Genomic DNA, 27,661 nt, shown 5'->3' with positions numbered 1-27,661 from the left:
ATATCCCCTGAATATTTACCACATTTCTGCTCTACATTTCTCTGAGAACATCCATTCCCAACTTATGCTTCCAAGTTCCAGCCTCATATTTCCCTTTACTCCAATTAAACGCTTTTCTAGCTTGTCTGTTCCTATCCCTCTCCAATGCTATGGTAAAGGAAATAGAATTGTGATCACTATCTCCAAAATGCTCTCCCACTGAGAGATCAGACACCTGACCAGGCTCATTTCCAAACACCAGATCAAGTACAGCCTCTCCTCTTGTAGGCTTATCTACTTAGGAATATGGATCCTTTCTGTTTAGATGGTCTGTAGCAGGGGATCCCAACCTAGGATCCACAGACCACGTGCTTAATGGTATTAGTCCATGGCATAAAAAAAGGTTGGGAACCCTGGTCAAGACTAGGTTTAGTTTTATACTCAATTAAATCTCATTATTTCTTATTTGCTCGCATATCTTAAAGAATTCTCAATTAGCCTTTCCGACTTGTCAGTTAATTTAATGCAATAAAATCTACCAGGATTACAAAATTCCCACAGGATTTCAGAATTTGATATAGGTGGAGGTAGCTCTGCACTGAGCATGTGGTGGGTGCTTAATTATAGTAGAGCAGAGACCAGTGTCTAGGGGCAGACTGACTAGCTTGTCCTGGTACAGGAACTTTCCTAGTGTGTCTCTCTGCAAGACTCACCTGCAGGTCATTCTGAGGGTTCCAGTCCGAATCGAAGATGATACAGGTATCTGCTGCAGTCAGATTAATTCCAAGGCCACCTGCCCTGGTGCACAGCAGAAACACAAAGCGGTCGGAGTCTGGCTTGGAGAAGCGATCAATCGCAGCCTGTCTCAAGTTCCCCCTCACCCGGCCGTCAATTCGCTCATAGGTGTACCTAAAAGAACCACAGGTTGAATGTGGCAACCAGCATGTTTGTACATAGAAACTTAGAGCATTAAAGGAGCCTCTTCAGTTAATTACAAGTGCTGGCCTTCAAAATTCATAAATTTCTCCAAAAATATTCCCTCAATTCACAACTCCCTTTGTTTCTTCCCCAACACGTCTCTGAGACATAACTGTTGCTGTAAAGGCCTCCCCGCCCCACAGTGGAAAGCAGCCCTTTGCTGCAGGACTCACAGCCAATGATTGTGGAGAATAGGATACATCTCTAAGTCAGGTGTAACATATTGGGCCAGAGTTATTGCAAATCCCAATTGTGGATAACTTCAATACCAAACTGATTCCATAACCTATGGACTCACTATCAAGGCCTCTGCAACTCATATAATTTATTTACTTGTTTATTTATTATTTTTTCCTATTTGCACAGCTGGTCTGATTTTGTACATTGGTTGTTTGCCAGTCCTCGTTTGTGTGTACTTTTTCATTGACTTTTACTGTATTTCTTTGTTCTACTGTGAATGCCCACAAGAAAATTAATCTCAGCATAGTATGAGGTGACCATATACATAATTTGAACTTTGAAGATATGCTCTTCTTCCCTTTCTAGGAGCTAAAGATCACAAGTTTGGGAGCAACCAAAAGGGAAGTAAAAATGGCCCTGAAATTAACTCGAGACACAAGTGACTGCAGATGCTGGATATCTGGCGTAACACACTGAAGGAACTCAGGTCAGGCAACATCTACGGAGGGGAATGGACAGTTGGCATTTCACGTCGAAACCCTTAATGAAGCGTCATAGATACTGCCTGACCTGGTGAGTTCCTCCAGGTTTTTATGTGTTGCTCTTTGAAGTTAAAATCCATTCTCTCCATTACCATCACTCCATAGAGCCAGTGATTCTGACATATAGGATACATTTGTTACTTTTACAGCCTTTCCCCAGTCCCAACTACAAGGAAAGCCAATGACAACACAAATATTGTTGAAGAAGAAGCTGCAGAAGATCGTGAACACGGCACAGCACATCACACAAACCAATCTTCTGTCCTTGGACTCACTTTACACCGCACGCTGTCAGAGCAGTGCTGCCAGGATAATCAATGACACGACCCACACAGCCAACACACTTTTCGTCCCTCTGCCCTCCAGGAGAAGGCTAAGGAGCTTGAAGACTCGTATGGCCAGATTTAGGAATAGCTTCTTTCCACCTGTGATAAGACTGCTGAACGGATCCTGACCCGGATCTGGGCCGTACCCTCCAAATATCTGGACCTGCATCTCGATTTTTTTTTGCACTACCTTACTCTCAATTTTTCTATTTTCTATTTATGATTTATAATTTAAATTTTTAATATTTACTATCGATTTGTAATCCAGGGAGCGGGAAGTGCAGAATCAAATATCGCTATGATGATTGTACGTTCTAGTATCAATTGTTTGGCGACAATAAAGTATAAAGTAAAGATATCAGATTCAGACTAAGATGGGTAAGTATTATTGTTTATCTATTACTGTTAGTATTGTGAGCAGTTTGGGCCCCATATCTAAGAAATGTACTGGCATTGGAGAGGGTCCAGAGGTAGTTTGCAAGAATGATCCCGAGAATGAAATGGTTAACATCCAAGGAGTGTTTGATGGGTCTGGGCCTGTACTCACTGGCATTTAGAAGAATGAGGATCTTATTGAAACCTACCGAATATTGAAAGCCTAGGCAGCGTGGACATGGAGAGGATATTTCCTATGGAGGAAAGAATCTAGAACCAAAAGGCACAGGCTCAGAATAGAGGGACGTCCATTTAGAACTGAGATGAAGAGGAATTCTTTATCCAGAGGGTGCTGAATCTGTGGCAGTCAAGTCATTCTGTATATTTAAAGTGGAGTTTGATCAGTTCTTCATTAGTCAGGGTATCAAAGGTTACAGATAGAAAGCAGGAGAATGGGGTTGAGGGGGATAATAAATCAGCCATGATGGAATGGCAGTATAGATGCAATGGGCTGAATGGCCTAACTGTTCCTATGTCTTATGGCTCTTGATTATATAGTCCAATATCACATCCACTATCCAGCAGATGTCACTGAGTGTCTGTTGACAAAATACAGTAAGATTGTTTCTGCCCACTCACAAGGGATCCATCAAATGCCTCTTCCAGCTTGCTCAAGCAAGTTAGACTCTTTGATTCACTTGGATTACTGCCAAAGAGCAAGGAAACTTCAATTATACCATCTGAATTGGATCATGTTCTTCTCATCTCCATTGAAAATTTTAAGGATTCATTTTTAACAAAATAGCAGGCATTGAAATTAGCTTAACTCGAATAAGCGGTGACCGTAACAGAGGCAAGGCCTTGCTCTTTCTGACAAAGACAAGCAGCTTGTCGCAGCTCACCGTCTGTGGATGAGGTAATCTTCAAGTATATCCAGGCAGCGAACCATCTGGGAGAAGATGAGCACTTTGTGCCCGCCAGCAATCAGCTTAGGCAGAAGCTTATCGATCAGCACCAGCTTTCCTGCTGCCTGAATCATGGCCTGAAGCTGAAAATTAGGAGCCTCAGGATTATGCACCTCACGGAATTCATCCAGGATTTTCTCTTCAGCACCTGGCAGGAATCAAAATTCAAAACTTTCGTTACATATCCTCCCCAAAAGCAGCTCCATTTCAGGAGTTCTAACTGCTGCCCTCTCCATTTTGTACCCTCTCCTTTCCAATTGGCAATAATAGTGGTGCACACAGGGCCCCAACACTGAAAACAGCAGAGGACGTGCCAACCTACCCAATCTGTCTGTCGGACACTGCACCCATCTATACTAACCCATTTATCAACATTAACAATGGGACCCAATGAGGTCAATATCCAACAGGAGGGAGAACCAATTCTTACAATGTCTGTAGATGTGATAACACTTGAGATGTTAGTTAACACCACCAGTTAGGGACTAAACCCGGAGCATTTCATTTTGTACAACTCAGTGAAGCAATCAGGGGAACAATCGTTCTGTTCTTAAATGTTCTACATGGTCATATAGAATACAAGCTTGAATAGACTGTATTACAAAGAGATAGAGCATTGAAGTAGACCTTTCACCCATTTAATCTGCACCAGCCATGAATCACCCATTTACAGGAGTCACAGTTTTCAGTCCCAAAACAGAACACTTAATGTCAAGCATTCTAGTTGCATTTTGGAAACAGACACTTAAAGAGCAGTTTCATTAAATAAAGCCTTAACCCAAGCTGCCTAATGAGATAGTAGAGAGTGTGGATAGGATGTACATTTTAAGAACAGTCTTAAAGGAGAAGCAGGTAAATTGAGAGATCTAGTTACCAGTATGAATGCACAGCCGCCAATGGAAGAGCAATAAAACGGTTGATGGAAGAAAAGCCAGAAGTGGAGGAGGTCAGAGCTTGTGGAGGAATTTAGAGATGTGCCCTGCAGAGGCTGAGGAGGCATCCTGATACAATGATGAGGCATTAACAGTATGAAGTTAAGCGTAATACATGGACTCACCATTAATCAAGTAGGGGTGGTTACAGCATTTTCTCAGCTCCATCATGGTATTCAGCAGGTTTGGCATGTTAGCCTGGTTAGCCCCTTTGGCCAAGAAAGAGAAGTTCCTCTCTAGGATGGCCCTGTAATATTTTTTCTGGATGTTGGTCAGTTCTACTTCAATAATGGTCTCCTCCTTTGGAGCCAGATTTTTCTCCACATCATCCTTTAGTCTTCGAAGCATCATGGGTTTCAGCACAGCCTGCAGCTTCTTCACCTACCATGGGGGAATGATTCTGTTACAACTCGTCAATAACCTCTTCCTGGGCATCCCTCCAGCCCAACCACTCCAAAACCAACGCAGAGCAAAGGAATACTTAACATTTTAGACTTGGAAGGCTGGAGGCAATTTCAAACTGCAGCAGAAGGGTCAGAGGAGTCCACGTGAAAGTGCACAGCCCTGACTACAGACACAGTTAAATAGAAAGTGGAGAGAAACCCAAGTCATTTGGTAGGTATTGGTTTACAGAAATAAGGCAGCAGTAAGGGTATTATGGAAGAAGGTATGGGAAACAATAAATCATTTTGACTCTAACACAGTGAAGATACATCGATCTACAGCCATGTATTCTATGACGCCAGGAGAAAAGAGGGAAAATGTCAGCAGACATTAACAAATTCTTTGATTTTCATGGAGTACACATATGCTGATTTGACCATCCTCATCCATAAACTTTACACTGGAGCTTTCAAACCACTGCACTACCTCAGCATGAGAAAGAAACCTTAGATCTCAACCACCGAATTCTTGATCACTCTAATTCTAGGAGCTCTGGAATATTTTCACCTGTCTTGCAGAGTTTGTCACTGAGCATGGTGATGAAACCTTGTTTCTCAAAACAAGCTCTTCAAGTATTTACAACTGCACTGTGAGCAAAACATGCAGTGAGCAGTAAAGCCAAGGTAAATACACTTGCCAACCTGGGCACCGCAAGGTTTGAAAGCAAGACTGAGACATTCTGGACAACAGACCCTGCTCATTTTCACATTCTGTTTATGAACACGTGTGCTCAGGTTAACTTCTCATTTGAGAGGCTGCACTTTCACCAGTGGAGAGTTTTTTAAGCCCTGCATTGGCAGCAGCGAGTTTGATTCAGTTTACACAAACCAAATGACAGAAGCTTGAATTGTGCAGGCAATCTTGCTGAGGTTTGAACTAGCTATCTAACCAGCATGAGCCTGAATTTCACCACAGCAGCTAGGCAACTTGAATTCAAGAGACTAAGTTTATCTAGATGCACAATAAAATTTTCTCAGTGATACAAACATAAGCAGATGTGCAGAGGTAGGTTCACTTGTCGCTTGGCTTCACAACATTGCCTCTTCCCTTTCACCCCTGCCTCCACTATTAACCAAAATTCTGCCCATCTCAGTCTTGAACATATTCAACTCTACAACTCTGCAGCTAAGTCCAAAAATTAATGGCACTCAGAATAAATTCACTTCATAAATGGGCATCCCTATTGTTCAAGCACGTACCCTTAAGGGGAAACATCCTTTCAGTACCTACCTTGTCATGCCCAGATTTTATAGACCACCCCTGCCTCATTTTTATGAGCACAAGTACAGACCAAGACTCCTTAACATTTTCTTATAAAACCATCAGTTAATCCCTGGAATTAACCTGGTGATTCTGTTACTGATACATCTATCCAGTGCATTTCTGGTGCCTAGAATGCAGGATGTTTAGGTCACTCCTCAATGTAGTTGGCAAGTCTTTCAACAGTTCAAAGTAAGTTTATTATCAAAGTACTTGTATGTCACCATATACTACCCTGAGATTCATTTTCTTACCAGCATTCACAGAAAATACAAAGAAACAATAGAATCAATGAAAAACTCCACACAACAAAGACAGTCAAACAACCAATGTGTAAGACAACAAATTGTGCAAACACAAAAAAGGAAAAAAAAACACAAAATAATAATAATGAATAAGTAATAAATATTGAGAACATGGGTTGTGGAGTCCTTGAAAGTAAGTCGATAGGTCATGGAATCAGTTCAGTGTCAAGATAAGTGAAGTTACCCAGCCTGGTTCAGAAGCCTGACGGTTATGGGGTAATAACTGTTCCTGAACCTGGTGGTATAGGTCCTGAGGCTCCTGTACCTTCTTAACCATATACCATATAACAATTATAGCACGGAAGCAGGACATCTTGGCCCTTCCAGTTCATGCCGAACTCTTACTCTCACCTAGTCCCACCGACCTGCACTCACCCCATAACCCTCCATTCCTTTCCTGTCCATATAGTTGTCCAATTTGACTTTAAACAACAACATCGAACCTGCCTCAACCACTTCTGCTGGAAGCTCGTTCCACACAGCTACCACTCTCTGAGTAAAGAAGTTCCCTCTCATGTTACCCCTAAACTTTTGCCCTTTAACTGTCAACTCATGTCCTCTTGTTTGAATATCCCCTACTCTCAATGGAAAAAGCTTATCCACATCAACTCTATCTATCCCCTTCATAATTTCAAATACCTCTATCAAATCCCCCTGCAACCTTCTATGTTCCAAAGAATAAAGACCCAACTTGTTCAACCTTTCTCTGTAACTTAGGTGATGAAACCCAGGTAACATTCTAATAAATCTTCTCTGTACTTTCTCAATCTTGTTGACATCTTTCCTATAATTGGATGACCAAAACTGTACACAATACTCCAAATCTGGCCTCACCAATGCCTTGTACAGTTTCAACATTACATCCCAACTCCTATACTCAATGCTCTGATTTAGAAAGGCCAGCATACCAAAAGCTTTCTTCACCACCCTATCCACAAGATTCCACCTTCAGGGAACTACGCACCATTATTCCTAGATCTCTCTGTTCTACTGCATTCTTCAATGCCCTATCATTTACCATGTATGTCCTATTTTGATTAGTCCTACCAAAATGTAACACCTCACATTTATCAGCATAAAACTCCATCTGCCATCTTTTGGCCCACTCTTCTAACTGGCCTAACTCCTTCTGCAAGCTCTGAAAACCTACTTCATTATCCACAACGCCACCTACTTTAGTATCATCTGCATACTTACCAATCCAATTTACCACCCCGTCATCCAGGTCATTAATGTATACGACAAACAACATTGGACCCAGTACAGACCCCTGAGGCACACCACTAGTCACTGACCTCCAATCTGACCAACAGTTATCCACCACCACTCTCTGGCGTCTCCCATCCAGCCACTGCTGAATCCATTTTACTACTTCAATATTAATACCTAACGACTGAACTTTCCTAACCAACCTTCCGTGTGGGGCCTTGTCAAAGGCCTTAATGAAGTCCATATAGACCACATCAACACGAGGAATTCTGTAGATGCTGGAAATTCAAGCAAAACACATCAAAGTTGCTGGTGAACGCAGCAGGCCAGGCAGCATCTCTAGGAAGAGGTATAGTTGACGTTTCAGGCCTGACAAAGGGTCTCGGCCTGAAATGTCAATTGTACCTCTTCCTACAGATGCTGTCTGGCCTGCTGCATTCACCAGCAACTTTGATGTGTTTTGCTATAGACCACATCCACTGCTTTACCCTCCTCAACTTTCCTAGTAACCTCTTCAAAAAATTCAGTAAGATTTGTCAAACATGACCTTCCATGCACAAATCCATGTTGATAGTTCCCAATCAGACCCTGTCTATGGTAATTATACATACCATCCCTAAGAATACTTTCCATCAATTTACCCACCACTGACGTCAAACTCACAGGTCGATAATTGCTAGGTTTACTCTTAGAACCCTTTTTAAACAATCTTCCTAATGGCAGCAGCAAGAAGAGACAATGGCTTGGATGGTGGGGATCGTTGATGATGGATAATGCTTTCCTGTGACAGTTCTCCATGTATATGTGCTCAATGGTTGGGAGGGCTTTACCCGTGATGGGCTGGGCTGTATCCATTACTGTTTGTAGGCCTCAAATGTACAGAGGACCCCAAATATAGCCCAGGATTTTCACCTTTGCTTCCACTACTTTGGCCAGCCCCATTTTCTATTACCTTCAGTACATTCCTTCTTTAAAAAAGAGACCAAAACTCCAGGTGTGGCCTCACCAATACCCTATACAACTGCCCAAGACTTACTTTTATGCACCAGAAAATAAAGACAACATTTGCTTAATTATTATGAGACAGGATATAACTATTCAGCCCATCTGCAACTGAGAAATCCCCCTCCTGCAATGTTTTCCTCTCTCCACAAGTCTATCAATTCTTCTTTTGAACCTTATGCTGCTTACCTACGGTGTACTTGAGTAAGAAAGTGAAACTTCAGATGTACACTGCCGTGTACAGATCCCATAGAAGTAACTGCAGTACTTAGGGCACTAGATCACAGGTAAACAGGCCTTAGAGGCAAGGCACCACATATTCACAGAAATATATCAGAGCTTAATGGGATAAATTTGAAGCACCGATTACATTGACAAGCCTTATATCCTCTTAAGTATCAAAACATTAGAAGGTAAATCTACTTGCACTGTTCAAGTTTACACAAGGATTTGATAAGAAAAAGTATTTTCCCCACTAGGAGAGACTAAAATAATAAAATTAGAGCCTTGTGATAAGAGTATCAGTGTGGGTATAAATTACCCATGATCAAACTGACTGACAGCCACCGGGAGGCTGTTGACAGCCTTCTATTCTTGCCTTTCCAGGATGGCCAACATCCACCACAGCATGATCTTGCATACCTGCTCATCAGTCTTCAGGTCTCCAAACTCCTCCATGAAGGTAGACTCAGAAGGGAAGTGAACAGGTTCAAGAAAATTTAACAAGCTGAAAAGCTCTTCCACTGTGTTCTGCAAAGGAGTTCCAGTCAGAAGGACCTTATGTTCCTAAATTAGGAAAGGAGAAAACAAGACAGCAAGAAAGGGTAGGTCAGACGGTAAAATTGTGTGTGACACTCCCACATTATAACACTAAATCACCACTTAGATTCAATTAATTACTTTACACCTTAAAGAAAATTAATCCAGAGTCGAAGATTAAAAATGCACAACCTATGATTGACTGGCACTTCAGAAACATCGAAATGCCGGAGCTTAATTTACCCAATCCCAATTATTTCTAATGTCTGACATAAACAGAACACCTGGTGATCACCCCGGGACACAATTTAACCCTCAAAGCCACCCAGGTTTCACCTAGTTTGTTGCTTCCTCATAATTAGAATGACTGTTTATACAATATTAAGCAGATCTCAGATGCTGTTGAACATTCTCAGCAGAGCTTGTGGTTTTCTAATTTTTAGCACATTAAAATATCCCCTTTGCTCCAAATGAACTGACTCAGCTTTTGACAGAGCAATCATTTTCCACCTAATAAAGGCATGACCTGACCAGTCCAATGTCTCATCTTACACTTGCCAAAAACATTATTTCCCACATTCAACCTCACACCAAATCCCCAGCACTAACCACTGTGTTCAAAGATCTACAGTAGCTTCAGGTCTAGTAACACTTTTTAGAACTCAGCCCTCTCTATTTGTAATTTCTTCCAGGCTAACCACTACTCTTATTTGGCCGTGTGACCATGTCCAAATATACCAACTTCACAAATACTGACTGTGTTTACAGCTGTGTTATTCCCTCCTTAAAGCCTTCCAACAGCTTCCCCCCACTTCAAAGCATAAAACTTAGCTCCTCGTTCTAAAGCACCTTAGGGTATTTGATTCCTTTAAAGGTGCTACTTAAATGCAAAGTGATATTTAATATCTATACTGATTAAAAGATACAAGCAACAATTACATGCAAAAGATCAAAAAAAATTACACGAATGTTAGCAGTACTTGAGAACCTGAGCTATAGAGAAAGATTGAATCGGTTCAGACTTCATTCCCTGGAGCGGAGGGAATACAGTTGCAAGAAAAAGTTTGTGAACCCTTTATAATTACTAGTTTTTTGCATTAATACATCAAATATGGTCTGATCTTCATCTAAGTCACAAAAATAGACATAGATCTGCCTGAACTAATAACACACAAACAATTGGACTTTTTATGTCTTTATTGAGTAGTGGTTTCCTCCATGGTCTTTCTATGAACACCATTGCTGTTCAGTGTTTTTCTTATAGTGGATACATAAACAAAGACTTTAGCAAGTTCTAGAGATTTCTGGAGGTCTTTTCCTGTTACCCTTAGGTTCTTTTTTGCCTCCTTCAGCATTGCACGTTGTGCTCTTGGTGTGATCTTTGCAGGACACCCACTCCTAGGGAGAATAGCAACAGTACTGAGATTCTTGCATTTGTAGACAATTTCTCTTACTGTGGAGTGATGAACAGTCAGGTCTTTAGAAATGTTTTTGTAGCCTTTTTCATCTTCATGCATCTCTACAATCCTTCTAAGGTCATCTGAAAGTTGTTTTGATTGAGGAACATAAATAGATCTTTCATGAGAAGAGCAGTCTCTGCCAGGAACCTAATTTTGAGTGTCATTTTTTTTATAGGGCAAGGCACCTCTACAACCCACACCTCCAATCTCATCTCATTGATTGGAACACCTGACTCCAAATAGATTTGGTCGAAGCATTACCCCAGAGGATCACATACTTTTTTGAACATACTGTGATTGTTTAAATGGTGTACTCAGTATTGGCAAGTAGTACAATTGTCTGGTTGTTAATAGTTTAGGCAGATTGTGTTGGTCTATTATTGTGACTTTGATAAAGATCAGGCCACATTTTATGAGTAATTAATGCCGAAAAATTTATGCAAAGGCTCACAAATTTTTTTCTTGCAACCATATACAAAACTATGAGGAATATAGATAGGGTAAATGTAAGCAGGCTGAAACTACAACTAGAGGGGGAAGATTTCTTCACTCAGCATGGTGAAAGTATGGAATAAGCTGCCAGTGCAAGTGGTGCATGCGGGTTTCTCTTAATGTGCACTAACACTCATGTCTTTAGAAATGCTTTTGGAGCCTTTTCCAGAAATTTGAATAGATATGTGGATCGGACGGTTATGGAGGTGTGGGTCGATGGGACTAGATGGGCTGAAGGGCTTTTTTTTGTGCTGTGTGCTATGACTCTATGAACATGAGGAATAGCAAGTTGAGTGGGCTACGTTGGAGATTCCTGGGTATAGTGGGGACATCAACTAAGAGACCTGTCTTTAGATAATGACTGGGGATTCTTCAAAGCACCAGGCAGGAAGCTGGGACCTGACATTCATGTGTCATGTAATGAAAGTGACTTCTGGCAATGTGATGCCCCATCAGGATCATACTGGAGCATCAACCAATATTACCCAAAGCCAGGACTGCAATGCAAAACATTGAAAGATACTGTACATGAGAAAACAACTACAGCACCATGATTTAATCCCATCTTCTCAAGAACAATTAGGGAGGGGCAATAAACACGGCCCTCAGCAGCGTTTATTCATTGACTAAAAATGACTGCAGCAGAGTCAGCAAGGTAAATCCCTGAGAAATGATGACCTCCCCACCACTCAAAGAGTTCCAGGGTCAAAGAACATGCCTCTCGTTGAGAAGAACATCACAATCCCCAGGCCACCCAGCCTGAAGCCTGAGGTACTAGGAAAGCTGTATCAGTTCAAGGCTACCTTCTCATGGGCTGCTAGGGAGAGACAATAAATACTGGCCTTGCCTGTGTAGCCCAGATCCTGAAAGTGAATAATTAAAACGCAGCAGAGGGGCGTGAGAGGACAAATGAACCTGGCTCACCAATCCTTTCCGAAAAAACTCAATTACATCCCATTTGGTAGAAGGAATTTAAAGTTGTGCACGGCATATCAAGTTCCTGATCACAGTGTAGCAAAAGGCTCCTATCCACAATCTTCAAATCTATCCTCACATCCTCATTTCCCCAAGTACTACCAAAACCTACTAACTTTCTCTGAACATCTTATCTTTCCATTCCCCCATCCATCTTCTTTGCCCTCTCCCTTCTATCCTTCACAATCCACCACTCTCCAAAATTTTCTTTCTACCCATTCTCCCGCATCCCACAGCTCATTCTGAACACCTCACTGTCAATGGGCCACACTATTGCTTCTCTGTAATTGAGGTTTTGGCCATTTACCAATCTCAAGGAAGGCTGGGCAAATCTCTGGATTGTGATCCTGACTTTGAGGTACTTGAATTAAATGGGTTCCTGTCATCTTCAGCCTGCAGTTTAGCTGGATTGAATAAGAATGAGAAATAGGAGGAGCAGACTATACAGCCTCACGAGTTGGCAGTAAGATAGTAGCCAATCCTGTCTCAACATCCAGTTCCCATTCAGTCATCAAGAATTTTGATTTTCAAGCCTATTTCAGTCCCAAATAGACTCCAGCATGCTGAGTTATTTCAAGGCTGAAATAGACTGTTCACAAACCTCTGCAGGAGGACATTTCTCACCTCAGGTGCAAACAATCAACTCTTTGTCTTAAGACTATAAGACATAGGAGCAGAATTTAGCCATTTGGCCCATCAAGTCTACTCCACCATTGCATCATGGCTAATTTATTATTCCTCTCAACCCCATTCTCCTGCCTTCAACCGATAACCTTTGATGCCCTGATTAACCAAGGACCTATCAATCTCTGTTTTAAATATACCCAATAACTTGGCCCAACACCTGCTAATTCTAGAGTCCCCAGCCAACAGGAACGGCTTCTCTACATCATATCTCTTCAATTTGCCTAAAAATTTTACATCCCAATATTTTTCATTCTTCTAAATACTAGAGAATACAGGCTATTTATTTTCTTTGTCTTCATAATCTCTCATTCACTGCAAGCCTATTCAATTCTCCACAATCAACCTAGGAAGAGGACAAGTTTGTCATGATCTAGTGTACTACACCCTTGTCCTTGAATTTGCTCTTCATATGAAGGTCAAAGGGTCATCAGGATCCTCACCAGAGCCATGAGCTTGAGACCCTCCAGTAGCTTACAGTTCCTGTTCTTCAGCCTGTGCGCCTCGTCAATGATCACACAACTCCAGTGGATTTTTCGCAACTCAGGACAGTCAGCCAAGATCATTTCAAAGGTGGTAATTATTGCATTGAACTTGAAAATTCCCTGGATGGGAACACCCTGCAAAGTTGAGGAATAAACAATGAAGACACATTAGCCAGGACCTGTGTGTTGAGCCTAGCTACAAGCAAAAACTAAAAGACTTGGGCTTCCACAGAGCCTTTCATGATCACAGAATTCTCAAAAATATTCAACTGATGAGGATCCTCTGAGATGTGGACACAGTAGGAAGGTAGAAATGCCAATTTTGCACACAGCTAGTTACCAAAAACAGTAATGTGTTAGCAAGCAGATAATTTGCTGTTTTTATTTAAACTGTTGTGGACTGAATGATGAATACTGGTCTCAGATGTCAGGGATAAATCCTATTCATCTCTCTATCCATCTGGTAGCAAACAGGCAGTGAAGCACTGGCCATGTGTGTGTGGAACTCCCTTAATACGTCAGAAGTGCAGCATGTGCTGTCAGACACCCCACTGCAATACCCTCTTAGTACCATGCCCCTTCAGAAAAGCTCCTGCAACAATGCAGAATTCCATCTGCAGCCCCTCTGACAAGGCACAATTCCTTCCATATTGCCTCTCAGTGTGTGGCATTCCCTCACCACACTCACAGTGTAACCACATGGGTTTCTTTTAAGTCGGATTTGAACGCAGCACTTCCAACTCAAGACTGGTAAGACAGGTAGTCACTGAACTACAGCTGACATATAAACACACCATTCCTGTTCAGTTTTTTTCTTTAGACCAACAACTATCACAAGTCTACATCTCTAATGATGATTCAGATTCAGCGAAAAGAAAAGGCAGCTATTCTACACCGTTGATAATATCCTGAGTTGTTGCTACCAACAGTCAGGAGAAGGCAGTCCAGAATCAGCACAAACACTCAGCGTGGTGACCCAGTGGCACTCACTAGAATGCCAGAATAACAGCAGAATTATCCCTGTCATTCTTATCGCCTACAGACCTCTTTCCGTGAGAAACAAATGCTGATTCAAAGATTCAACCATCCTAACCTTGCTTTATTGATGAAGTCAAACATCAATACTTTCTGCCTTGTGTTTAACTCTTTCTAAATTATCAGGAACTTCAGAGCGGCTATCATAGGAATAGAACAGTACAGACAGGAACAGGCCTTTAAGCCACAAGGTTGTGCCAAACTAATTAAATTAGTAATCAAATGGTCAACTGAGCTAATCTCTTCTGACTATACAATATTCATGTCCCTCCATTTTCCTCACATCCATGTGCCTATCTAAACATCTCTTAAAGTCCCTAACGTATCTGCCTCTACCACCATCCCACGTAGTGCAGTCCAGGCACCCACCACTCTGTATCACAAAGACTTCTTTCACAATCTTGGGTAATAAGAATTAAAATTTTCACAGGTCCCAAATTGAGTTTGATGATACTTTGTAAACAGGGATACCAGTTCTAAAAATGCATTACATGTCTATAAATACAAGTTGTTGCAATTTGGCTCAAAGCATTAATCTTTCATTTCTATTTTAGATTTCCAGTGTTTACACAATTCCCTTTTATTTACAAACAGGATTATGTTGCAGTAATAAAAACTATGGCCGTGCAAAGAAACCACTGAACATCCGTGGTCACCCATCCGCACGACAGAAAGCCTCACCTCAGAGTCCTTGTAGTGCATTTCATACTGGTGAATCATCTGCCGACTGATCTGACTCCCGTGGTATACGATGACATTTACCTCCGTCCACGTGCGGAACTCCCGCTCCCAGTTGGCTATTGTGGAGAGAGGTGCAATAATGAGGAAAGGGCCCCGGATTCCCATCAAGTATATTTCATACAGAAATGTAATTGATTGGATTGTCTTCCCCAGACCCATTTCATCCGCCAGGATGCAATTTTTTCTGAAAAATATAAATTTTCAAAAACTTATAAGCGGGGAGGGAAAATAATTGCAACAGTGGGAAGTAGAGAAAGACAGAGGTCAAAGGAGACGCGGAGCACCAGGAGGCCACAGTGCCGGGGGTGGGGGGGGGGGGGTCGGTGGGATTCCACAGAGCCCAAAGCCCAGGGGGTACAGAAATGGGATGGCCCACAGCACCACGGGTAAGACCCACAGAGCCCAGGAATAGAGAAACGGGATGGCCCACAGTACCAGGGCTACAAAGCAAGCAAATTACAAGATGCATCACATCAAGGAATCTGTGATCAATGATCACTGGACATAAGGTCACTATGCTCCTCCCTTCTCCTCTCCTCACTTTTTTCTTCCAGGCTGTGTCCTATCCATCTATCCAAGCACGTGCCAGCACCACACTGAGACAGGATGTGCAGATGGTAGACAACTGCAGCTATGTGAGGGAGAATGCTAAATCACAGTAGGCTTCCCAACACTTGCTATGGCAGGGGACGGGGAGCCATGATATACTCCCCCCTTCACTGCTGGATAGGTACACCAAAGGCCCTGCTATCAATGGAACCCCATTACTACCCCTTTAGAACAGATCTCCTCACATTATTCAGTTACCAAGCAACCGTGTTTTTAAATGCAAATTTTACACCATGTCCTACAGTGTCATGTCACACAATGAGCTCAATCGGGGGAAGAGGTAACCAAGTAGAACTGAGAGTACAACTATACACTTTCCTGGTAACCGAGGATTCAGAGGAAGGGGGCACCTGTATCATTCCACAGAAACCGAAGGGGACACCAGCAAATTTCCTATGGATAAGGTGTTGGGGGGGGGGGGGTTGCTGTATCTTTCCAATGGAAACCCGGGAGGGGGTGGACTGGTTGCCTGTATCCTTCCTATGTAAACCTTCTGTGGAAACGGGTTGGGGGAGGGGAGGAAAATTTCAGTAGCCTCTCACTCATGACCATTTTTATTAAAACCTTGCTGTATGTGTCCCATCCCTGCAGTATTACAGTGAAGTGATGAAATTCCTATCAAAACTCAACCAATCTAGTTATTTGAGACTTGTACCTACATGGAAATTGGTTCTCTGATGTCCTTCACAGAAGCAAACCTTCTATTCCTCTGTATGAGTGGAGCCCTGCACATCCTGCCTAACTAGTAATATTACCCCTGTATCCAGCACCATAACTATTGGGAAAGTAAGGCGGCTTTGCCACCTTAACCACCACAATAAAAACTACAAGCACAGATGCATCAAATCCTTTCTCCCATGATTATAAATGACAAGTGACCTAAGAAAAGTGGAGCAAACAGCTGCAGTTGCTGGAAATGCAAAACAAAAACAGAAAGACAATGAAGCACTCGGTAGGTTGAGTAACGTCAATAGGAACATAATTGAGTTACAGTTTCAGCTCAAAGACCCTTGAATGGAGTGAGAAAAGAAGCATGTGGACAGGGGAGCAACACACAAAATGCTGGAGGAACTCTCAGGCCAGGCAGCATCTATGGAAAAAAGTACAGTTGATGTTTCGAGCTGAGACCCTTCAGCAGGACAACGTTGACTGTACTTTTTCTTTCCCATAGATGCTGCCTGACCTGCTGAGTTCCTCCAGCATTTTGTGTGTGTTGCTTGGATTTCCAGCATCTGCATATTTTCTCTTGTATGTGGACAGAGGAGAATGAGAGGATGGAAAAGAAGGAATGTCTATGATAGGATTAGACACAGCAAAGAATTTTCTCACTGTCACATTAACCCATTTGGTTTCACCCTTTCAGGATATTCCCTTTCTCTTATTGACCTTTCCACCGCCATCTCGGCAACAGAAACTAACTTCCTTTCTCTCTTTCCCAGTTCTGAAGGGTCCCAGACTGAAATAGTAGCTTAGTTTCTCTTTCTACAGATACTGCATGACACAGTTTCAGTTTTTATTACTTCAGATTTTTATTAACTGTAGTTATTTTTGATTTTAATTCTGTGGAAGTTTTAAAGGAAGTAAACAAAGAGGAGTTTAGCATAAAGGCCAGAGTCATTCAGTTGGCATGGTCAGTCGCCTTACAAGGAGAGGCAACAATTGAGTTTGGGCACATCAGAAACATTAACCTTTCCTTTTCAAACATCACCTGTCCCACGAAGCGATTCACACACATCTACTTCACATTTACAGTATGTGCTATTGTACATTGTTTACTTGGAAAGACATCTTGTCTTCACGTGATGCGAACAAAATAGTACAACTGCTGAGTGTGCTGGAGTCACTTAACTAAGTACATCAGCAAAGTGAAGAATTTCGACAGAAGCTGATACTTCTTAGAGGATTCACTCCTACGCATACAAAGACCTGGTCTCATGAAGAGAGGAGAGAGGGAGAAGGGCAGGGGCAGCAGTGAAAAGAGAGAGTGCGGCATGGGAATCCAAGAGTAAGAGAAGGGACCGAGTAGGAAAGAAAATTAGAGAGTAAGCAAGCATAAGATTGCATACAGAAAATGGGGAGGAATGTGGGAAACCACATGCTCGCTCACCTGTTGTACCAGTTGAAGAGCAGCCAGTTCATTCCCTCCAGCTGGTATTCCCTGAGTCTGTTGTCTGCTTTGTATGGCCGCGACAGCTCCATTTTCTTCCATGTTTCAGCGGGAGGACGTTCCTATTTCAAACAAAAGGGAACAGTTGATAGTAACAAAAAGGGTGTGGGCAGCACATCTTTTCTCTGTTTCCAGCAGAGTTTAAACACTAATCCCTACTACCCTGCTATTTAACTGACTCATAAGATATGAAAGTACAATTTTTATTTTCACCTCAGTTTCACCACTAGGATGTGACCCAGAGGAATGACTATTAAATTAAAGGCCAGAGTTCATTGTGAACCATCCTGTTAGATACAGGAGGCAACCACTCTGGAGCTAATTTCTCATCCTAGCAATCAATCTCTACCAACAACTCCACATAAAACAAGATATGAGGCCAGGTATCTAACAATGGGGTGGGAGAATGTGGGAAGGGGAAAAAAAATCATCTGTTCCTTCTTCTTTACGGACTTTGAATTAGAATAAATAATCAGCTTTCCTTAAGATACTAAATTTAGAAAGAAATGTTCATTTTTACCTATTTTTGCTTTCTGATTAAAAAATTAACTTCCAAATTCAGTTATGGAATTCACTTTCAAATTAGTTTGCACATATTACCCTTCTAACTCTCAAATGTAAGACTGCCTTGGTTTTAAGAAACTATTGATTTTTTTAGTTAATGAGATCTCTCATTAATTAGCTATTCTCATTAGTTAACAGTGGTATATGCACACAAACAGGCGAAATGTCATTACCACATGTGTGATTTCAGGCACAATCTGCAACTCCTCATATTCTTGTATCTTTACTGGGTCGATGTCTTCCACCAGCTCCCAAGTGCTTTCTTCATAGGGTAGGGAGCACCACTTCACCAAGTAATGAGTCACAGGCTTGGGAAACAGATCATCAAATATTAAACAGTGGTAAATTATCTGTGACATTACCAGTACAAGAAAATCTGCAGTTGCTGGAAATCCAAGCAACACATACAAAATGCTGGAGGAACTCAGTAGGCCAGGCAGCATCTATGGAAAAGAGTAAGCAGTCGACGTTTCGGGCCAAGACCTTTCATCAGAATTCGGAAAAAAAGATAGAAGTCAGATTAAGAAGTTATGGGAGACGAAAGGAAGAAGTACTAGGTGATAGATGAAACCGGGAGAGGGGGAGATGAGAAGTAAAGAGCTATAAAGTTGATAGGTGACAGAGATAAAAGGCTGGAGAAGGGGGAATCTGATAGGAAAATGTAGGCAACCATGGAACGAAGGGAAGGGGGAGGAGCAGCAGAGGAAGGTGATGGGCAATTCATGATCTTCTACCCTCTCCTATCAGATTCCCCCTTCTCCAGCCCTTTGTCTCTCTTTCATCAATCCACTTTCCAGCTCTTTATTTCACCCCACTCACACTCCTGGTCTCACCTATTACCTACCACCTTGTACTTCTTCCCCCTCTACCCCACCTTCTTACTCTTTGACTTCTCATCTTTTTTTTCCAGTCCTGATGAAGGATCTTGGTCTGAATGATCGACTGTTTACTCTTTTCCATATATGCTGCCTAGCCTGTAAAGTTCTTCCAGCATTTTATGTGTATTGCTACGATATTACCAGATCCATTTAGATCAGTACCATCTCCTTTCAGCCAGCCATATTTACATCCCTCAAAACTCATAGCCAACAAAAATCCATCCAACAATCTCGAACTTGTCATCAAGACCAAGTTCAATATGTGAATATAACCAAACAATACAGCATTCCTCCAGGGTCAAGATGCAAAACGTATTGCCATCAGTGCACTGCATAGAGCACATTATGGATATGATGACAGAAAAACATGCAGTCAGAAAAAAAAAGTTACATTCAAGTTCCTGAGTGACATGACTATAGATTGTCCTGGTCCAGCTTGTTCTTCCGCTGAGCAAACACCAGAGAGCAGCACCAAGCTAGAGAAGATGGTGCCAGAGGTTTTTGGAGAGCCAAACGACTTCTTCCAGTTTTTCTGTGAAACAGCTTCTTTTCTCAGGTCTTTCTTTTCAAGATGGCTGGGATCCTATCAGAGTCCGTGATCTACAGCTGCAGCACAAATTACGTTTCTTCTCAGGAAGTGGGTTTTCGTTTTCAGGCTCGACTTGCGGCCAGGCATTTGTGGCCCAGAAGACGTGCAGCTTGGGGAGCTGACCCGTGGACAACCCAGCTCTTCGCCAATGTTGGTGACTGAAGCATCGCACGTGACTGAAATAAGCATTGAGACAGCAGGCAGTGTGCGCTGCTGCTGGAAGAAGGCCCCTGCACTTGAGTGATTCCTCTGTCTCTTGCCTGTTGGTCCTTGAGTTGGGGACTCAGATGTGGCAGACTGTAACATCGAAAGAGAGAAATGCTGATCTCCTGCTCTCGTTTGTTATAGGAATATCCCTCTCTCCCTCGCTAATGAGAAAGAAGCTGTCTGAAGTGTTGGGATGAACAGTAGTTTTTTGATAGATTCTTGATCATGCTCTTTGAGGAGACTTTGCTGTTGCTTGCATGGTGGTAGGAGGGAGGATGGAGCTTTTGCTGGAGCAAGCGAGGGCAGGGGGGAGGGTTGATATCTCTGCTGCTGCTTGTGCATGGGATGGGGGCTTTGAAGTTCAAATGTCTCTGTCATTCATTGCTTGCGTTTTTTTCTGATATTAAATTCAACCACTGAACCGCACCGAAGGGAGGGGCCAACCCCCACCCCAGCACAGATTCCAGTGCACCCAGCCGAGACCCCTGCTCAAACCACACCACCTCATCTTTCCTTCCCAGGGCAACTGCAAAAGGCCGATAATTCCAACGTAACCCCACACCAGGACCTTGCCACAACTGAAGCAACTCAATCCCCTGCCGTCGGCCTCACCAATGAGCCAGACTTGCATGTCCCTCACAACTCAGGACATGACCTTTTCTCAAGGTTCAAAGTCATAGAGAAGTACAGCACAGAAACATGCCCTTCAGCCCATCTAGTCCATGCCAAAATCATTTAAACCCCCTACTCCCAATGACCTGCAACTGGACCATAGCCCTCCATCCCCCTGCTATCCATGTATCTATCCAAAATTTTCTTAAATGTTGAAATTGAGCTCGCATTAAACCATTACTGCTGGCAGCTCACTCCACACTCTCATGATCCTCTGAGTGAAGAAGTTTCCCCTCATGTTCCCCTTAAACTTTCCACCTTTCATTCTTAACCTATGACCTCTGGTTGTAGTCCCACCCAATCTCAGTGGCAAAAGACTGCTTGCAGTTACCCTATCTATACCCCTCACAATTTTCTATACCTCTATCAAATCTCCTCTATGTTCTAAAGAATATAGTCCTAACTGATTTAATCTTTCCTTATAACTCAAGACCTCCAAAACCCAGAAACATCCTTGGAAATTTTCTCTGCACTCTTTCAACTTTGTTTACATCTTTCCATAAGAACACAAACCATAGGAGCAGAATCAGGCCATTCAGTCCATTGACTCTGTTTTGCCATTCCATCGTGGTTGATCCTGGATCCCACTCAACCCCACACACCTGCCTTCTCACTATATAATTTGATGCCTGAACTCATCAGGAAACTCACGGACTTGGCCTCCAAAATGAACCACTTCATGCTTATCTGGATTGAACTCCGTCTGCCACTTGTCAGTCATGATCTGCATCCTAGCGATGTCCCACTGTAACCCCTGCAACCCTCCAAGCTATCTACAACACCCCTAACCTTTGTGTCATGAGAAAATTAATTAACCCATCCTACTACTTCTTCACCCAGGTCATTTATAAAAATCACAAAGAGGAGGGTCCAAGAACAGATCCCTGCTGAACTCCACTGGTCACCGACCTCCATGCAGAATACAAACCATCTACAACCAACCCTTTGCTTTCTGTGGGCAAGCTTATCCTGGATCACAAAGCAAAGACCCCTTGGATCCCATGCCTCCTTATTTTCTGAATGAATTGGATCCTAGACTTCCTGACTGGGAGACCTCAGTCAGTCTGGATCGGAAGCAGCATATCCAATACCATCACACTGAGCACAGGGAACCCCTCAGAGTCCACTGCTGTTCACTCTGCTGACCCATGACTGTGCTGCAACACACAGCTTGAACCACATCATCAAGTTCGCCAATGACACGATCGTGGTGGGTCTCATCAGCAAGAACGATAAGTCAGCATACAGAGAGGAGGTGCTGCAGCTAATGGACTGGTGCACCTGTCTCTGAATGTGAACAAAACAAAAGAGATGGTTGTTGACTTCAGGAGGACACGGAGCGACCACTCTCCGCTGAACATTGACGACTCCTCCGTAGAGATCGTTAAGAGCACCAAATTTCTTGGTGTTCACCTGGTCCCTCAACACCAGCTCCATAGCAAAGAAAGCCCAGCCGCGTCTCTACTTTCTGTGAAGGCTGAGAAAAGTCCGTCTCCCACCCCACCTCCTCACCACATTCTACAGAGGTTGTATTGAGAGCTTCCTGAGCAGCTGCATCACTGCCTGGTTCAGAAATTGCACCATCTCGGATCGCAAGACCCTGCAGCAGATAGTGAGGTCAGCTGAGAAGATCAGCGGGGTCTCTCTTCCCGCCATTACAGACATTTACACCACATGCTGCATCCGCAAAGCAAACAGCATTATGAAGGCCCCCACGCACCCCTCATACAAACTCTTCTCTCTCCTGCCATCTGGCAAAAGGCACCGAAGCATTCAGGCTTTCATGACCAGACTATGTAATTTTCTTCCCCCAAGCCATCAGACTCCTCAATACTCACAGCCTGGACTGACAGCAGCCTATTGCCCTCTAACGTGTCTATTGTCTTGTTTATTATTTATGGTAATGCCTACACTGTTTTGTGCACTTTATGCAATCCTGGGTAGGTCTGTAGTCTAGTGTAGTTTTTGTGTTGTTTTACATAGTTCAGTGTAGTTTTTGTATTGTTTCATGTAGCACCATGGTCCTGAAAAACCTTGCCTTGTTTTTACTGCGTACTGTACCAGCAGTTACGGTGGAAATGACAATAAAAAGTGACTTGACTTGACTTGCATGGGGAACCTTATCAAATGCCTTACTGAAATCCATATACACTACATCCACTGCTCTACCTTCATTAACGTGTTTTGTTACATCCTCAAAGAATTCAATCAGGTTCATAAGGAATGACTTGCCCTTGACAATGCCATGCTGAATCAGATTATGTCTCTCCAAATGCTTATAAATCCTGCTTCTCAAGATCTTCTCCAACAAATTGCCCACCACTGAAGGAAGACTCACTGGTTTATAATTTCTTGGGTTACTTCTACTCCCTTTCTTGAACAAGGAAACAACATTTGCAAACCTCAAATCCTCCAGTACTTCTCCTGTCTTTTTTGATGATGCAAATATCATCATCAGAGGCTCAGCAGTCTCCTCCCTCGCTTCCCACAGTAGCTTGGCGACTTATCTAACTCATTGGTTTTCAAAAGCTCCAACACATTCTCTCTCTTAATGTCTTTATGCTGAAGTGTTTCAATCCGCTGTAAGTCATCTCCACAATTGCCAAGGTGATTACTTTTCCCTGGTAAATACTGAAGCAAAGTATTCATGAAGTACCTCTGCTATCTCTTCTGATTCCATGCACACATTTTCAATTTGGCTCCCCATTTGATCCTATTCTTACATGACTCATCCTCTTGCTCTTCACATACTTGTAGAATGCCTTGGGAGTTTCCTTAATCCTGCTCGTCAAGGCCTTCTCATGGCCCCTTCAAGCTCTCCTAATTTCATTCTTGAGCTCCTTCCTGTCATCCTTGTAATTTTCAGTACCTAGTTTTTTTAACCTTCCATAAGCTTTTCTTTTCTTAACTAGATTTTCCACATCCTTTGTACACCACAGTTCTTTTATCCAACCACCCTTTCTCTGCCTTAATGGAACATACCTATGCAGAACGCCATGCAAATATTCCCTGAACATTCGCCACATTTCTGCTGTGCATTTCCCGAGAACACCTGCTCCCAAGTTCCTGCCTAAGAACATCGTATTTCCCCCTACCCCAATTAAATGTTTGCTCAAATTATCTTTCTCCAATGCTATGGTAAAGGAGACAGAGTTGTGATCACTACCACCAAAATGCTCTCTCACCAAGAGATCTTACACTTGACCAGGTTCATTGCCCAATACCAGATCAAGTACAGCCTCTCCTCTAGTTGGCTTATCTACATATTGTGTCAGGAAACCTTCCTGAACACACCTTACAAACTCCATCCCACCTAAACCCCTTGCTCTAGAAAGGTGCCAGTCAATATTAGGGAAGTTAAAATCTCCCATCACAATATTTGGGTCGCAGGTGTTGTTCCTTTATTCAAGAAAGGGAGTAGAGATAGCCCAGGAAATTATAGACCAGTGAGTCTTACTTCAGTGGTTTGTAAGTTGATGGAAAAGATCCTGAGAGGTAGGATTTGGAACATTTGGAAAGGCATAATATGATTAGCAGTAGTCAGCATGGCTTTGGCAAAGGCAGGTCATGCCTTACGAGCCTGATTGAATATTTTGAGGATGTGACTAAACACATTGATGAAAGTAGAGTCGTAGATGTAGTGTATATGGATTTCAGCAAGGCATTTGATAAGGTACCCCATGCGAGGTTTATTGAGAAAGTAATGAGGCATGGCATCCAAGGGGACCTTGCTTTGTGGATCCAGAATTGGATTGCCCACAGAAGGCAAAGAGTGATTGTAAATGGGTCATATTCTGCATGGACGTTAGTGACCAGTGGTGTGCCTCAGGGATTTGTTCTGGGACCCCTTCTCTTTGCGATTTTTATAAATGAGCTGGATGAGGAAGTGAAGGGATGGGTTACTAAATTATCTGATGACAAAAAAATTGGGGATGTTGTGGATAGTGTGGAGGGGTATCAGAGGTTACAGCGGGACATGATAGGATACGAAACTGGGTTGAGAAGTGGCAGATGGAGTTCAACTCAGATAAGTGTGAGGTAGTTCATTCTGGTAGGTAAATTATGATGGCAGAATATAATATAATGGTCAGACTCTGGGCAGTGTGGAGGATCAGAGGGATCTTGGGGTCCGTGTCCATAGGACACTCAAAGCTGCTGTGCAGGTTGACTCTGTGGTTAGGAAGGTATACGGTGCATTGTCCTTCATTAACTATGGAATTAAGTTAAGGCAGCATACAGTACACTGGCCTTCATCAATTGTGGGATTGAGTTTAAGAGCCAAGAGGTAATGTTACAGCTACATAGGTCAGACCCCACTTGGAGTACTGTGTTCAGTTCTGGTCACCACACTATAGGAAGGTTGTGGAAACTATAGAAAGGGTGCAGAGGAGGTTAACAAGGATATTGCCTGGATTGGGGAGCATGCCTTACAGGAATAGGTTGAGTGAACTTGGCCTTTTCTCCTTGGAGCGACAGAGGATGAGAGATGACCTGATAGACGTGTATAAGATGATGAAAGGCATTGATCGTGTGGATAGTCAGAGGCTTTTTCCCAGGGCTGAAATGGTTAATATGAGAGGGCACAATTTTAAGGTGCTTGGAAGTAGGTATAGTGGGGAAGTCAGGGGTACTTTTTTTTTTACGCAGAGAGTGGTCAGTGCGTGGAATGGGCTGCCGGCGACTATGGAGAAGACAGATACAATAGGATCTTTTAAGAAACTCCTGGATAGATACACGGAGCTTAGAAAATAGAGGGATATGGGTAGCCCTAGGTAATTTCAAAATAAGTACACGTTCAGCACAGCATTGTGGGCCAAAGGGCCTGTATTATGCTGTAGGTTTGCTATGTTCTATGTTCTAACCCTATTATTATTGTACTGTTCCAGAATCTGCCTCCCTATCTGCTTTTTGATGTCCCTATTACTATCAGGGGGACTATAAAAAACTCCCAGTAGAGTTATTGCCCCCTCTCTGTTTCTGACTTCCATCCACAATGACTTGGTAGATAATCCCTCCATGACTTCCTCCTTTTCGGTAGCCATGACACTATCCCTGATTAGCAATGCCACACCTCCACCTCTTTTGCCTACCTCCCTGTCCCTTTTGAAAAAATATAAAGCAGTTATTTCTGCCCCTGAGACATCTGTAAAGGCCACAATATCATAGTTCCACGTATTGATCCACGCTCTGTTCATCCGCTTTATGATACTCCTCGCATTAAAATACACATCTCAAACCATCAGGCTGAGTGCATCTTTGCTCTAACATCTGCCTATCCTTCGTCACAAACTCCCTACAAGCTGTGCGCCAAATACCCCATCCTCTGCCTCTTCACTTCAGTTCCCACCCCCCCACAAATCTAGCTTAAGCCCTCCCCAATAGCATCAGTAAACCTCCCCACCAGGATTCAAGTGCAACCTGTCCTTTTTGTACAGGTCACACCTGCCCTAAAAGAGGTCCCAATGATCCAGAACTCTGAATCCCTGCCCCCTGCTCCAATCCTTCAGCCATGCATTTATCTGCCACCTCATTCTATTCCTATACTCACTGTTGCGTGGCACAAGCAGCAATCACAAAATTACTACCCTAGAGGTCCTGTTTCTCAGCTTCCTTCCTAACTTCCTGCATTCTGTTTTCAGGACCTCCTCCCTTTTTTTTAACCTATGTTGTTGGTACTAATATGTACCACGACCTCTGGCTGCTCACCCTCCTATTTCAGGATATTGTGGACGTGTTTCTTGCAAGCATTTACAGGAAATACAGTAGAAGTTATGAGAAACTAGACATAAATAAAGACTGACAAACAATCAACATGCAAAAGAAAACAAACTATGCAAATAAAATTAATGCTGAGAACATGAGCTGTAAATAGTCCTTAAAAGTGAGTCTGTAGGTTGTCGAACCAGTTCAGTGTGGTGAGTGAAGTTATAAACGTTAGTTTAGGATTACCACCATCAAGCTGGTACAGGAGTTTGTAAACACACACTCAATGTTTTAAGAACAAATTTTCTCCTCGTCATCAGATTTCTGTGGTTCATGAACCCATGAACATTACCTCACTATTAATCTTTTGCACTATTTATTTTTATTGTAACTCATAGTAATTTTTTTATGTATTGCATTGTCCTGCTGCCACAAAACAACAAATTTCATGACAGACCTCAGTTTTAATAAACACACATCAAAGTTGCTGGTGAATGCAGCAGGCCAGGCAGCATCTCTAGGAAGAGGTACAGTCGACGTTTCAGGCCGAGACCCTTCATCAGGACTAACTGAAGGAAGAGTTAGTAAGAGATTTGAAAGTGCTACACATGCCCTTACACTTCCTCCCTCACCACCATTCAGGGCCCCAAACAGTCCTTCCAGGTGAGGCAACACTTCACCTGTGAGTCGGCTGGGGTGATATACTGCATCCGGTGCTCCCGATGTGGCCTTTTATATATTGGCGAGACCCGACGCAGACTGGGAGACCGCTTTGCTGAACACCTACGCTCTGTCCGCCAGAGAAAGCAGGATCTCCCAGTGGCCACATATTTTAATTCCACATCCCGTTCCCATTCTGACATGTCTATCCACGGCCTCCTCTACTGTAAAGATGAAGCCACACTCAGGTTGGAGCAACAACACCTTATATTCCGTCTGGGTAGCCTCCAACCTGATGGCATGAACATCGACTTCTCTAACTTCCGCTAATGCCCCACCTCCCCCTTGTACCCCATCTGTTACTTATTTTTATACACGCATTCTTTCTCTCACTCTCCTTTTTCTTCCTCTGTCCCTCTGAATATACCCCTTGCCCATCCTCTGGGTCCCCCCCTCCCCCCCGCCGTCTTTCTTCCCGGACCTC

At 42.9% G+C, this 27,661-nt stretch overlaps 1 protein-coding gene across 4 annotated transcripts in view; it reads right to left on the bottom strand.

The window, feature by feature from the left end:
- The window catches only part of chd6 (chromodomain helicase DNA binding protein 6), a 363,558-nt gene that overhangs the window by 78,720 nt on the left and 257,177 nt on the right, over positions 1–27,661 (bottom strand). For all 4 annotated transcript variants that reach the window (XM_072244838.1, XM_072244818.1, XM_072244846.1 and 1 more), the window contains 8 exons: positions 18,642–18,776; positions 17,845–17,966; positions 15,069–15,312; positions 13,311–13,487; positions 9,140–9,283; positions 4,403–4,658; positions 3,283–3,493; positions 693–888 (listed from right to left, as the gene is read on the bottom strand). In XM_072244838.1, the coding sequence (XP_072100939.1) occupies positions 693–888; positions 3,283–3,493; positions 4,403–4,658; positions 9,140–9,283; positions 13,311–13,487; positions 15,069–15,312; positions 17,845–17,966; positions 18,642–18,776 (1,485 nt within the window). The remainder of the gene's footprint in view (positions 1–692; positions 889–3,282; positions 3,494–4,402; positions 4,659–9,139; positions 9,284–13,310; positions 13,488–15,068; positions 15,313–17,844; positions 17,967–18,641; positions 18,777–27,661) is intronic.

The sequence above is a fragment of the Mobula birostris genome, chromosome 2, assembly GCF_030028105.1.
Source record: "Mobula birostris isolate sMobBir1 chromosome 2, sMobBir1.hap1, whole genome shotgun sequence".
In the NCBI taxonomy this organism is placed as follows: Eukaryota; Metazoa; Chordata; class Chondrichthyes; order Myliobatiformes; family Myliobatidae; genus Mobula; species Mobula birostris.
Note: the sequence above shows the minus strand (reverse complement) of the source record. Positions and strands in the feature narration are given on the sequence as shown.